The sequence below is a fragment of the Delphinapterus leucas genome, unplaced genomic scaffold (genome assembly GCF_059928025.1).
Source record: "Delphinapterus leucas isolate spDelLeu-1000000601 "Yukka" unplaced genomic scaffold, BTC_Dleu_Yukka2 spDelLeu_asBTCV2_sq80, whole genome shotgun sequence".
Classification (NCBI taxonomy): Eukaryota; Metazoa; Chordata; class Mammalia; order Artiodactyla; family Monodontidae; genus Delphinapterus; species Delphinapterus leucas.
The window spans coordinates 671,665-685,790 of record NW_028322289.1 but is presented as its reverse complement, the minus strand read 5'-3'; the positions used below and the strand labels follow the sequence as shown (position 1 = coordinate 685,790).

Sequence of the window (14,126 nt, the reverse complement as noted above, 5' to 3'; positions counted from 1 at the left end):
CTCCATCCTCAGTCTTCTCACCTATAAGATGGGTGGCACGGTCCTTACCTCACCCGGCCGTGTGAGAATTAACTGAGCTAATGCGAGTGAAGGGCTCAGACCAGTCTCTGGCCCACAGCGTTCCACCAGTCTTCATTCTGATGAAGATGAGCATCTGCAGACACTCACAGACCCTCTGAGGCTCACCCCTGGACCTGCAAATCCCCACGGAAGCCCAGGTACAGAAACTCAATGTTAACACAGGCACTGAAGGTGCCCAAACCCATGTAAAATTATTCTGTAATAAATCTGCTCTGAAAGCTTAAAAAGGCAGGTATTTTGTCAATCCATTTACTTAGAATCTTGATACAACTTTTTAATTTGCTCCAATTAAAATTCGATTATCAGGCTTCCCTGGTGGCGCAGTGGTTAAGAGCCTGCCTGCCGATGCAGGGAATACAGGTTCGTGCCCCAGTACGGGAAGATCCCACATGCCACGGAGCGGCTGGGCCCGTGAGCCGTGGCCGCTGAACCCGCGCATCTGGAGCCTGTGCTCCGCAAAGGAAGAGGCCACAACAGTGAGAGGCCCGCGTACCGCAAAAAAAAAAAAAAAAAAAAAAAAAAAAAAAATTCGATTATCCGTCCTATCAGTTGAGAACAGTGAAATGAAACAAAGTGTATTTTTCATATTTACAAACAGTTATCTGCAGACTATGAGAGGTCTGGCATTTTATTTACTGTCTCAGGATTTGTTTTCTGTTTTGGTGGTACGCGGGCCTGTCACTGTTGTGGCCTCTCCCGTTGCGGAGCACAGGCTCCGGACGCGCAGCCTCAGCGGCCACGGCTCACGGGCCCAGCCGCTCCGCGGCATGTGGGATCTTCCCAGACCGGGGCACGAACCCGTGTCCCCTGCATCGGCAGGCGGACTCTCAACCACTGCGCCACCAGGGAAGCCCTCAGGATTTGTTTTTAAAAATATTTTTTAATATATTCAATTTTAGTTTCCTTTAAGGTTTATCAAAGATTTTTTATATTTATTATTACTGCATTTGATCCATAAACACTATTATAGGTAAACAGAATAAGTATTATTCACCTCTTTTAAAAGATAATAAGCTCAGAGAACAAGTAATTTGCCCCAAATCATACAACTAAAAAGCTACATAATTATGGTTGGCTCCCAGATCATCTGAGGCCTACGATTTTTTTCCTCCTTTTGTTTCTTCAATCAGGATGGTAGATAAGCTCCACCTGCAGACAATCCAGACTTTGTAAACTAAGTTTCTGGCATTCTAATCCTTTACATAGCTAGAGAATCCACTTTCCTAAAAGAAACCAATGCCTTGTTATGAATGTGATTTTACGTACAAAAAATATTTCTTCAAAAATAACACCAGCATTTACAGTATTCAGCTTGACCTACCTCATTATTACAGGAATAGATGAAATTCTGGCTTTCTGGGGTCTCTGGATGACCTGCTGTTGCAAACATTTCTTTCTGTTCATTCTGCACCCAAAGCTCCAAGCCTCTCACAGGCGGTGGTTTCATGAAAGGAAGCAGGGGGTCAGTGATTGGGAAGGACACTTTGGCAGTAGGACCTCTGGGAGCCTCATTAGTCTCCAACAGAGGGTCTACGGAGCACCTTTCCACACCGGAGGACTCTTCAATTTCACTGAATTCAAACGATTCTAACGTGCTATTTATGCACACGTATTTTGCTGGGTTGCTGTGTTCTACTACTTTTCGGGATGATTGTATGACTTTGTTTTGATTGCTATAAAACAGAGCTACCCACATATGAAGTAAAAGCTTCACTTCTTCCATGGTATCTGGTAAATCAGTATTCCAAGGCCTGAGATTTTAAAGAAAGAAGAAACCAAAATCATTGAAAATGACTATTTTAGTTGATTATCTTATAAGTAAGTGCCTTAATTATTAACCTTAGTTTTTGTGTTCATTTTTATTTTAAAAATTACATGAACATGAAACAATGAGTAAAATAAAAATGAAGTTGATATAACAAATGATTACAGTGAATCTGCTTGGTATTATTCCCAAGTTACTGGATCTTACACACTTCCTTCTCCCTCCCCAGGGTTTAGCACAAGTATCCCTTCTCGCTACATTTATCTCAACAGAAAAGTTCATCCACTTTCATCCAGGGTCACTCCCACTCACCCGTGTAGTGCTCTGACTACAGTCTTCTCCAGGGGGTTGTTGGTATACTTACTTGCCGTCTAAGCTGAACACGTAATCTGCTTCCCATACGAAAGTGACCTTAAAGGAGCCGTCACAGCTGAATACGGCACGAGAGCGGCAGAAGTCCTGCAGGCTGGAGGGCAGCACCCCGCTCCTGCGCCTGAGCGCTGGGGCCTCGGAAAGCTGCTGCAGTGGGGAGGTGACCTGCTGATGCCGAAATGGCATCACTTTCCCCACTGGGGTTCCCGCTTCAGGGCCTTTTGTGCCATTCTTGGCAAACGCAGGGCCTGGGGCCCCTCTCTGCTGTAGATGCTTCTTTGAATGTTCTGCAAGGAGCAGGGCATAGGAACGCTCCACAGCAATGACAGAGCTTTGGCTTGCGTCGGAACTTTCTAGGGTTTCCTCGGGCAGTGCTGACTGGGCTTCTGCAGGGGCCTGAATGCCAGCAACCAAGCTTTCTTCCTCCTGGCTGACCGTGGGGTCTGATGTCAGATTACTCTTATCAGAGGAGGGCTTGGATGACGGTCCACCTTTTTGACTTTTTACTCCTCTATGATATTCATGGTCTGATGTACCACGCAAAGAATGTTCTTTAGAAAGCAAAACATCGTTCTGTGGCAATTCAGAGGAGCAGGGCAAGTTTCTGGGCTCAGAGGATGGTGTGGTAGAGGTAGCAGCGCTTAATGCAAGATCAGCCAACATATTTAGGGCCTGGGAGTCACAGTTGACAATGGAGTTTTCAGGTGGGTCTTCTGGAGCCACTGTGATATTTTCTGGTTGAGCTCTACTTATGCTAATAACATCTTCTTGACCATCTGAAATTTCTGATTGAAGCTGTGAAGAAGTTTCTCCTTTGGCTTCAGCATAAAAGAAAAAAAGACACATAACACTTGATTTCCATAGAATTAATTCTTTGTCATATTCCTATGGTTCAGTGAAAATCAACAGTTAAGTCAACATATTCAAGAAAAACCTCTTGATATGTTGCATAAATTGTATGTTAAATTTTTATTACCAGAGTGAGGTCTTGTCCAACTTCCTGATGTATTATAATGTATTTACCAAGGAACAAGTCTTAAGGAATGTGCATATTAATTTAAAAAGAAATCACCCTTCAAAACTGCATGTACTCAGGCTTCCCTGGTGGCGCAGTGGTTAAGAGTCTGCCTGCCGATGCAGGACATACGGGTTCGTGCCCCGGTCCAGGAAGATCCCACATGCCACGGAGCGGCTGGGCCCGTGAGCCGTGGCCGCTGAGCCTGCGCGTCCGGAGCCTGTGCTCCGCAACGGAAGAGGCCACAACAGTGAGAGGCCCGCGTACCGCAAAAAAAAAAAAAAAAAAAAAAAAAAACCTGCATGTACTGACCTACACACAAGGCATACTGCTCAGCTAAAGAAATATACAAAGAGAAAAAAACAAAAACAAGAAAACAAGACTCCTGCCCTCAGAGAGCTTACAATCTAGTGAGAATCTAAGAATTTCTAAGTTTAAAGTGTATATCATAGAAGGTTAATGTACTTTCTTAGAAATCATTTCCCTTGGCAAGTTATTAGAGAAACCACCTAAGTTCAAAATAGAGATGATTTTTAACCGTACTGATGTTTAATTATAATACGTTACGATACAAATAAAAAATGAGAAAAGTAAGAATATTCAGAATCGCCAATTAATTTCAAGTTTTAAAACTTCAGTTTCTGCATTAAAAACATTTCCTCTCTATTCTATCTGCAAAAAAGCAAATCTCCTCATCTACTGATAATTCTCCTTACAGCAGGTACTCAAATCTACCCACTGGCATTCGGTCAGAAAACTAACATTCTCAGGTGGTTTACTTGCCTTCTCAGGACTTTGATTCAGCCTTTTAAAATGTGATTATCATGAAGGACAAAGTTCTCAACAATACTGGGCAGTGAGTCCCTGTAGCAGGTGGCTGGATGGACAGAAAAGCCAACTGTGCTCCTCTTTATAATTAGCAGTAGCAGGTCTGAAATAAATTACTAACCTGTCTGCAAAGCCCAATGACAGTACATTTACAGAGAAAACTCTGGCCTATGAGGTCATCAAACAGAATGACAAGAGTGTGTGTATGGTGAGGAGGGTAAAATTAATCAACCACTGCCCAGTTTTTATTTAAAATATCAAAGCCCAACGGGGTGAGGTACGAGAAAGTGGCCCAAAGAGGGCTGTCTCGTGAACCCTCCGGGTGTACTGGAAACACATTCATTTTAGGATCTGATGTGTTTACTGACACTAAGTTCATTCTATCCTTAAATACTATGGTTCTTACACTGAGTATCACTATGAGGAAGGTCGAATCTAGAGAACACTGTATTGAGTCAAGAAAAAGGGTTCATTTTCATATGTGTCATTTCAGGTAAATCATTTAATAACTGACTTGCTAGAGGTTTTCAATTAATTAAAAATACAATACTGATCATCTATCTCTTTTAAGAAATATAGATAAAATGATGCCAAATAAATTATAAAAAATTAAAGAGTTCAGTAAATAAAAACTATATTGAAAACTTTAAAAAGGACAGAAAACCATTAGTTTCAGTAACAAAATGATTGAGCCTTCTTAAACTCTGATATTTCAAGTAAAGGAAATGAAGTGGATTAGCATGGGTGATTAAGAAATAAAAGAAAAAATTAACACATTATTTAAAAGGTGGTAATCTTAAAATTTTAACTTGGAATGTGGCTGCACAATATATACAGACACTTGCAATACAAATCGCCCTATTTCTGAATACCCATTCTGGAAACTTTTCATTTTCTGGGCTCACTTTTCTGCCAATGCCCAGTTGCACACCTCCTCCCACTAATCGATTAGCCTACAAGTATATAGAAGCCAATTCAGCACAAGGAATTCTAATGACAAGGCTGGGAATACAATGCATTATGTATGTATCTATACTCATCCTGTTTACAAACTAATTGGAAAGACAGGACCAAGACACACCAGATGATTGGAAAATAGTATGAATTAACTCTTTAACGTTCTCAAAAACCCAAAAAAGAAATGGAAAAAAAAGGAGAAATGAGTGCAGATCAGAGCATCAGGAAATGACTCCGGGTGGACTTAGCTGAGCAGAGGGGACTGCACAGGAGTGACAACAGGCGTGGTTCGTGTGGGTGGCACCATGTGCCTGGCAGGGAAGGCACGCATTGGGAAACGGCAGGAGAGAAATGTGCACCCGTGGGTAAGACCACCTCGTAACTGCCTGGGGAGACAAGCAGAGAGGCTGTGTTGGGTATGACTCTCTACAGGCTGTACGGTGATATGACTGAGGAGCTTTCAGAAAAATCTTCAGCCATAAACAACATTAGCGAAACTGAGGAAAGGGACTTCCCTGTGGTCCAGTGGTTAAGACTCTGCGCTTCCAATGCAGGCAGTGTGAGTTCGATCCCTGGTCAGGGAACCGAGATCCCACATGCTGCAAGGTGTGGCCGAAAAAATTTTTTTAAACAATGAGGAAAGGAAAAACCAAGCTCATCCATAATACCATCACCCCAACAAAACAAGAGTTTCTTTCCCTGAATTCCACTAAATTTGAGGCTTTTAAAAAACCTAAAGGTAGATGAGAGAAAGTAGAATCATGAGATTAGACAGAAAACTGATGGAAATACAGAGATATGAGGAAATGAAGGTTTTTCTAAACAAAAAACACCACCACACATACAACACAGTAGGACTCAATACCGAAGATACTGTAAAATGTATAGATTTTGCAGCTTGGTGGAGCTGCACTCTACTCAGAGAGACGGGTGTGAAGAGGGACATGGAGCTGGGAGAAAAGTGAGGTCCGCGGTGATGAGGGAACGTGCCAGCAACGAGGAGGTTCCAGCAGGTGGAACACGGAACCAGCAGTCAGCTGCTGGCTCACAGAAGGAGACTTGGTTATTCACTTCCGCACAAGTAGAAGTAGAAAAGTAAAACTGCTTTTAAAATTAATTTAATGCCTTTTGAAACCAAATACAGGGGCTTCCCTGGTGGCGCAGTGGTTGAGAGTCCGCCTGCCGATGCAGGGGACACGGGTTCGTGGCCCGGTCCGGGAAGATCCCACATGCCGCGGAGCGGCTGGGCCCGTGAGCCACGGCTGCTGAGCCTGCGCATCTGGAGCCTGTGCTCCGCAACGGGAGAGGCCACAGCAGTGAGAGGCCCACGTACCGAAAAAAAACAAGAAAAAATACAAGTGAAATACAGGATTCGAGATTACTGACTGCTTTGAACCATGTCTTTACAGTTCCCTCTGGACAAACTTATAATATCTTCTATAACTGATTATGGTCCAGAAAAATACTGCCAGATGCTACCTGCTTGTGAATTTAGTCATTAAAAAAGGCCATTTATACTTTAACTCTGCTAAACAGTTCATGTTCAGGCTTTCTGCAGAATGAAAAGTAGGGTCTATTTAGTGAAGGTATGAATCTTGGCACTTTCTTATTTATTCACAATGGGAAACCAAGTTACTTGTCCTGTCAGTGTCTGAACTAAAGAAGACCACAAGAACGTGACAGATTTCAACTGATCTTATACTGTTTCAATATACTACTTTATAATCTCGATTAGTCTGTATTACGGTGCTGAAATTTACAGGAAGAGGACTTCTTACCAGGTTGTGGCTGCTTTCTGATTCTGGGATTCTGATTGCCTTTTACTATATTTTCCCTCTGTTTTTGTGGAGAATTCTTCACAGGTGGCTCAGCCCTTGGAACAGTTTTGACTGGAGATGTCTCTCGTTTCCTTGCCCTTTTAGCATTCGTTGACCCTGGAACATCTTTAGAAATAGGAGCTTCTTGGTTTTTCCAATCCAATTTGGTTGTCTGTACAAACTGTGCAGTCAGCACTTCAGCACCTTATGCAGAAAAGACACCGTTTTCTAAGGGGTAGGGGGCGCACATATTTATCAGCATAGCTTTCCTTTGATTTGTTTTGGGGGGAAACTTTAATAATGGGGAATAAAATATAAAATTTGGGGTATTTCATTAAAAGATTTTTGAACTTGCTAAGTGTTGGTCTATATCCCTAATTAGGATTAGGAGAAAAATATCAGAGTAATAACTTTATAGAAACAAGGCATGACTTAATTTTTAAAAAAGATTCCATAATCTTTGCTGACTGATGTGGCAGGTAAGGCTGAACATGCTAGTTCACAGCACAGGGTGACGGATAATTCAATTTACACAAAAGCGACACAGCTCCCATAAAGCCATATGGTTAAAACCATGATCACACTGTAGAGAAGAGACTGTAGGTTCACAAAGAGCCATCTTACATATTTTCCTTCACTACACCTAAATATCAAAGCTTTAACGCTGCCTGAAAAATCATCTCTTAAGAGAAGACAGAGGAAGGTACATTGAAGAAAGTCCTCTTCTGATTTAACTTCCTATAAATCTATTATAATTGCTCATTTCTCTTACAAAATGCTCAGCTTTACTTCTCGCAGGGAAGGAAGGAAAGAACTAAAGGTGGGGGCACATGAGGAGAAAAAACTATTAACAACCTGCTTGTATCACACGCAGAAAGTGTTTCAATCCTTTAAGAGTTTAAAAAAAATGTTAATAAATGTTCCCTGTGAAAACGTTTTCCCCATTGACGATATAAAATAATCACACGTGTGAATGTTTGCAAATATTTTAAAATCACGTTATATGGAAAATACTATTTCTAATTGATTGAGAACAGAAAACATATTAAACAGTTTCAGAATGTGATGGTTATTAGTGAAATGTAGAAAAGAGACCAGTTTCATTTTATTCTTTTGAAGGTTAGAAAAATAAACGGTTTTTTAAAAAAGCTTTTAGACTCTCTTAATGTTGTACATTTCCCTGGGTCTAATTATTTTCTTCCCTACTAAACTATCAAAGGCAATAAAGCAGCAGTTTTGTTTTTAGAGTAAGACTTCTGATTTTATACTGGTTACAATTTCTAAAATTTTTAGCATAAAAAAAGGCAAAATATAAGTCAAGCAGGAAAACTGTTAAGACTAAATTAAGAAGAGAAAGAAAATAAGATGAGATGATCAAGACTAGGGGAAGCGTAACATCTGCACGGGCGGGAGGGGAACATCTCTCACAACCTAGGTCCTGCGAGGAAAAGGAGAAACACGAAACAGGTGACCCTGCACGGACTGCCCTGCTTATTTGCATCACTCAATGACATGTTTCTCAAGCTGCATGCAATAACCCATGGGTGTATTATAAAATAAACTTAATGGGCTGCAACCAGAATTCTTTGTTAAATGAAACAGAAGATATCAGATTGTATTACACATAGTTAGGGTAAATGCTTCCTGAAATTTCTGTTTCAGTAATGTATGAATTTGTGTGTACTGGACTACAATATACAATGTATTTCTTTTCTATTTTTTTTTGAGCTTTTGTGGTATTATATTTAGTCATCTTGGCTGGTTTAATCACATCGTTGTTGTTGTTCATTTTTTGGCCACACTCTGTGGCATGTTGTGTCTTAGTTCCCTGACCAGGGATCAAACCCGTGCCCTGTGCACTGGAAGTGTGGAGTTGTAACCACTGTACTGCCAGGGACATCCCTAAAACATATTTCTTATAGTGGATGAAATTAGCACACTTGAGAAACAGTGACAACATATATGTTGAATTATAGGTAATTTATTTAATACCTTTAAAATGGTTCATATAGAGAGAAACCCAATATGGTTGGCCTGGAATTTGTGAGGAAATGTAGAGTGTGAGTTGCTGCTTCATACTGCCGTTCTTTCTACCACCCTCCTAAACACACACACACACACACAATTTCTCAAACTATAATTGGCCAGAAATAACTACTTGTTAAACCACAGGGTAAAATCTTAATTATCTAGGATCCTGGGGATCCACACACCTCCAGTGTTTCTTCTTTAGGCATCAGAATTTTAAAATTCAAAATACTATAGATAGGGTTGGCAAATTTTTTCTGTGAAGGGCCAGACCTCAGTCACAGCCGCCCACCTGTGCCAGCACAGTGAAGTACAGAGACAACAGGTAATGCCTGAGGGACCCTTTGGCCCAAGTCTGCTCACCTCTTCGCTAAGGGGTCATAGAGCATAAGTTCCCTAGTTTTAAACAAAATACACCACACATAATCTGAGATGACTCTAAGCCAAAATTGTGTTATTTGTCGTGCTCTGTTCACTGAAGTGCATTTGACTAACATTAAATGGCTCTGGACGCTGATTCTCCCTCAGTTTTCAGGGGGCAACAAAACCACTTGAGGAACTGTTTCAATATATATGTCTCGAGGCCACTGGACCTTGTTTCAGTAGGTCTGTAGTAGGATCCAGACGACCACTTTTAAAACACACAAAGGATTAGAAATTCTGCCCCAGGATGCTCTAGTTCTGGGAGAGTCCAGGCACTTTCCCCCCTCTTTAAACATGTTCAGGCTATCACTTATCAGTTTTTGCCATCTGTTCTTAGTGTGCCTGATTTTAGCAGATCCTCTTCTTCCACTCGAATTTGTCCGAGGACAGTTCAGAAACTGAATGACCTTATTTCTTAGACAGGTAAGTAAATAACTGAGTGATGATTTGAGCAGTTTTACAAGTGAAATACAAGCTTTTGGTGGGTGGGCTTTTGTCCTATTTCTTGATTTTCATGTCATCTAGATTAGCGCTTCTCCAACTTTAGCATGCACACAGATCACCTGGAGAGAGCTAACGGACACTGTCTAGCTACAGTCCAGGATGGTCACACAGGAACAGGGTTAACACACAACAGTTATTACTAATTGCTCATCTGAAAATCCATACAGACCATGCTTACCGTTTTCCCTTTTCTGACGGAACTTGAGAGTTGTGCGAGAGTCTGGACGCTTCTTTGCTCCACCACGAGTTCTTCTGGGAAAGGGACGGCACAACTTCACCCTTTTACTCTGTACCATGGGCAGCGTGCCTGCTTTTCTCTTACGCTGAACTCTCAGATTTGATGCGGGACTTAATGGGACCAGAGCTCCCTGCCTTGCTTTAAACATCTCTTCAGAATTCTTTTGTGTTTGTGTTTCTTTTCTTACTTCTGCCGCTGAGTCGTGAAATTCAGCACCTGGAGTCATAACTAAAGAAAATCCAGCATCACAAATTCCATCTGAAATACCTTATTTCTTGGACAGGTAAGTAAATAACTGAGTGATGATCTGAGCAGTTTTACAAGTGAAATACAAGCTTTTGGTGGGTGGGCTTTTGTCCTATTTCTTGATTTTCATGTTATCTAGATTAGCGCTTCTCCAACTTTAGCATGCACACAGATCACCTGGAGAGAGCTAACGGACACTGTCAAGCTACAGTCCAGGATGGTCACACAGGAACAGGGTTAACACACAACAGTTATTACTAATTGCTCAGCTGAAAATCCATACAGACCATGCTTACCGTTTTCTCTTTTCTGACGGAACTTGAGAGCTGTGCGAGAGTCTGGACGCTTCTTTGCTCCACCACGAGTTCTTCTGGGAAAGGGACGGCACAACTTCACCCTTTTACTCTGTACCACGGGCAGCGTGCCTGCTTTTCTCTTATGCTGAACTCTCAGATTTGATGCGGGACTTAATGGGACCAGAGTTCCCTGCCTTGTTTTAAACATCTCTTCAGAATTCTTTTGTGTTTCTGTTTCTTTTCTTACTTCTGCCGCTGAGTTGTGAAATTCAGCACCTGGAGTCATAACTAAAGAAAATCCAGCATCACAAATTCCATCTGAAATACCTTATTTCTTGGACAGGTAAGTAAATAACTGAGTGATGATTTGAGCAGTTTTACAAGTGAAATACAAGCTTTTGGTGGGTGGGCTTTTGTCCTATTTCTTGATTTTCATGTTATCTAGATTAGCGCTTCTCCAACTTTAGCATGCACACAGATCACCTGGAGAGAGCTAACGGACACTGTCAAGCTACAGTCCAGGATGGTCACACAGGAACAGGGTTAACACACAACAGTTATTACTAATTGCTCATCTGAAAATCCATACAGACCATGCTTACCGTTTTCTCTTTTCTGACGGAACTTGAGAGTTGTGCGAGAGTCTGGACGCTTCTTTGCTCCACCACGAGTTCTTCTGGGAAGGGGACGGCACAACTTCACCCTTTTACTCTGTACCACGGGCAGCGTGCCTGCTTTTCTCTTACGCTGAACTCTCAGATTTGATGCCGGACTTAATGGGACCAGAGCTCCCTGCCTTGCTTTAAACATCTCTTCAGAATTCTTTTGTGTTTCTGTTTCTTTTCTTACTTCTGCCGCTGAGTCGTGAAATTCAGCACCTGGAGTCATAACTAAAGAAAATCCAGCATCAATAAATTCCATCTGAAATACCGTACTTCTTAGACAGGTAAGTAAATAACTGAGTGATGATTTGAGCAGTTTTACAAGTGAAATACAAGCTATTGGTGGGTGGGCTTTTGTCCTATTTCTTGATTTTCATGTTATCTAGATTAGCGCTTCTCCAACTTTAGCATGCACACAGATCACCTGGAGAGAGCTAACGGACACTGTCAAGCTACAGTCCAGGATGGTCACACAGGAACAGGGTTAACACACAACAGTTATTACTAATTGCTCAGCTGAAAATCCATACAGACCATGCTTACCGTTTTCTCTTTTCTGACGGAACTTGAGAGTTGTGCGAGAGTCTGGACGCTTCTTTGCTCCACCACGAGTTCTTCTGGGAAAGGGATGGCACAACTTCACCCTTTTACTCTGTACCACGGGCAGCGTGCCTGCTTTTCTCTTACGCTGAACTCTCAGATTTGATGCGGGACTTAATGGGACCAGAGCTCCCTGCCTTGCTTTAAACATCTCTTCAGAATTCTTTTGTGTTTCTGTTTCTTTTCTTACTTCTGCCGCTGAGTCGTGAAATTCAGCATTTGGAGTCATAACTAAAGAAAATCCAGCGTCACAAATTCCATCTGAAATACATGGAGACTGAGGACAGTCTGCCAATAAGTCTAGTGCAGTAGATACTTCCAAAATGTACCCATTAGGATTTGAAGAATAAGATCTCAACTGAGTTAAAGACTGTAAAGGGCACTTTTCAGCTGGAGGAGTCAAGTCAAAACCACTGGACACTTTGCCAAAGAATGCAGTCTCTTTAATTCCATCCTGAGAAGCAGCAGTCAATGAAGGACTTTTGTCCACCTTGTACAGTTCTTGGAGATTATGCTTTACTAATGTGTTTGGACAGATTCCTTTTTCAGAAAATGATTTCTTTGCTTCCAGCAGGGCACAATTAAGGGCAGGTAAAATAGGTACCACCTTCAATGAGATGTCATCTTCAACTTTCAAGTCTTTCAGCCCTAAAATGTATACACATGTATTAAAAACCCAAAGTTCTTGTTTTTTCAAAAACATGCAGGAAAAAACGCTTTAGATTACAAAATTACAGGATGGTTAAATATGATACAGTGTTTCAAATGGTAATCTAAATAGCAATTAATAGAAGACTTATGGATGCACTTAATGAACATATATTATCTCCATATATATGAAAACACGCACACACAGAACCAAAAAAGAGTCACTCAGATGGGATCATCAGGTGAGAATGAAGAAGGCAGGCCCGCCTGCAGCTCCATCTCATCTGACCAGGAGCCCAGCGTGGGCTCAATGCACCGGCATTTAGAGTTGGCAGAATTACTTTTCTATTCTCATTTTCTGCTTTTAAAATGTATCTAATCTGTACCTTATATGACCTACTTCAAATTCTCTTAAGAAGGTAGTCACAGGTGCAAACTTTCAGTTATAGGATAAATAAGTACTAAAGATGTAATGTACAACATAATAAAAAATAATTAACACTGCTGACGTTACATATGAAAGTTAAGAAAGTAAATACTGGGACTTCCCTGGTGGCGCAGTGGTTGAGAATCCACCTGCCTTTGCAGGGTACACGGGTTCGAGCTCTGGTCTGGGAAGATCCCACATGCCATGGAGCAACAAAGCCCGTGCACCACAACTACTGAGCCTGCGCTCTAGAGACTGCGAGCCACAACTACTGAGCTTGCATGCCACAACTACCGAAGCCCGCGTGCCTAGAGCCAGTGCTCTGCAACAATAGAAGCTACCACAATGAGAAGCACGTGCACTGCAATGAAGAGTAGCCCCCGCTAGCCGCAACTAGAGAAAGCCTGCAGCAACGAGGACCCAACGCAGCCAAAGAAGGAAAAAGAAAGGAAATACTAATAGTTCTCATCACAAGGGAAAAAATGTTTTTTCTATTTTCTTTAATTTTGTATCTATATGATATGATGGATGTTCACTAGAATTACTGTGGTAGTTGTTTCATAATGTATGTAAGTCAAATCTTTATGCTGGTAAACCCTAAACTTATATAGTGCTGTATGTCAATTATATAATATCTCAATAAAACTGGAAGAAACTAGAGTTACAACACAAACCAGTTGAACTAAAAGAAAGTAAACCCTAAGTAACCCCCAACTCTCATGGTAACTACTGGTATATATTTCATCACCTTCTCTAGCAAATGCAATTTTTTAATATTATGTAACTAGACTGACTAGTCTGTATTTTACTTCCTCTCCCTGGTTCACTCTCTGACTGAAATGCTAATTTTTCAGCAACTCAATAACCTAAAGGAAAAGAGTACAGGAAAAAAGAGAAAAGGTCAGGTCACTGAGAAATAGGTAGTAAAATCCTAGAAAATGTAATTTATCAGTAATAAAAAACCCACAGATAATAAAGACCTTTGGTGCCTACTAAACTGAAGTATACCATTCTTTTTAACGAAAAAGTAACTGCAAAATTAAGAAACACCTAGCTGAATACGTTTATACTTGAGCAGGTATCAGGAAAAGAATGGCAAATAAAAATAAATGGGAAAATGTGGCTAGCCATTAAAATAAAAATTCCTTTCTCTGCAGTTCATTTAGATAGTAAAAGGAAAAATAAAACATGACAAAGTTCTTATGTACTGCTAACAGTT

At 41.1% G+C, this 14,126-nt stretch overlaps 1 protein-coding gene across 1 annotated transcript; it reads right to left on the bottom strand.

Annotated features, from left to right (window-relative positions):
• Positions 1 to 2,131: 2,131 nt before the first annotated feature.
• LOC149743791 (protein TASOR 2-like) lies at positions 2,132 to 10,251 on the bottom strand. The gene is made up of 3 exons (XM_089906156.1): positions 9,969 to 10,251; positions 6,797 to 7,039; positions 2,132 to 3,036 (listed from the first exon to the last, which is right to left on the bottom strand). Exons 1-3 carry the CDS (start codon positions 10,174 to 10,176, stop codon positions 2,207 to 2,209), a joined length of 1,281 nt encoding a protein of 426 aa, XP_089762282.1. The 5' UTR covers positions 10,177 to 10,251; the 3' UTR covers positions 2,132 to 2,206.
• Positions 10,252 to 14,126: the final 3,875 nt, after the last annotated feature.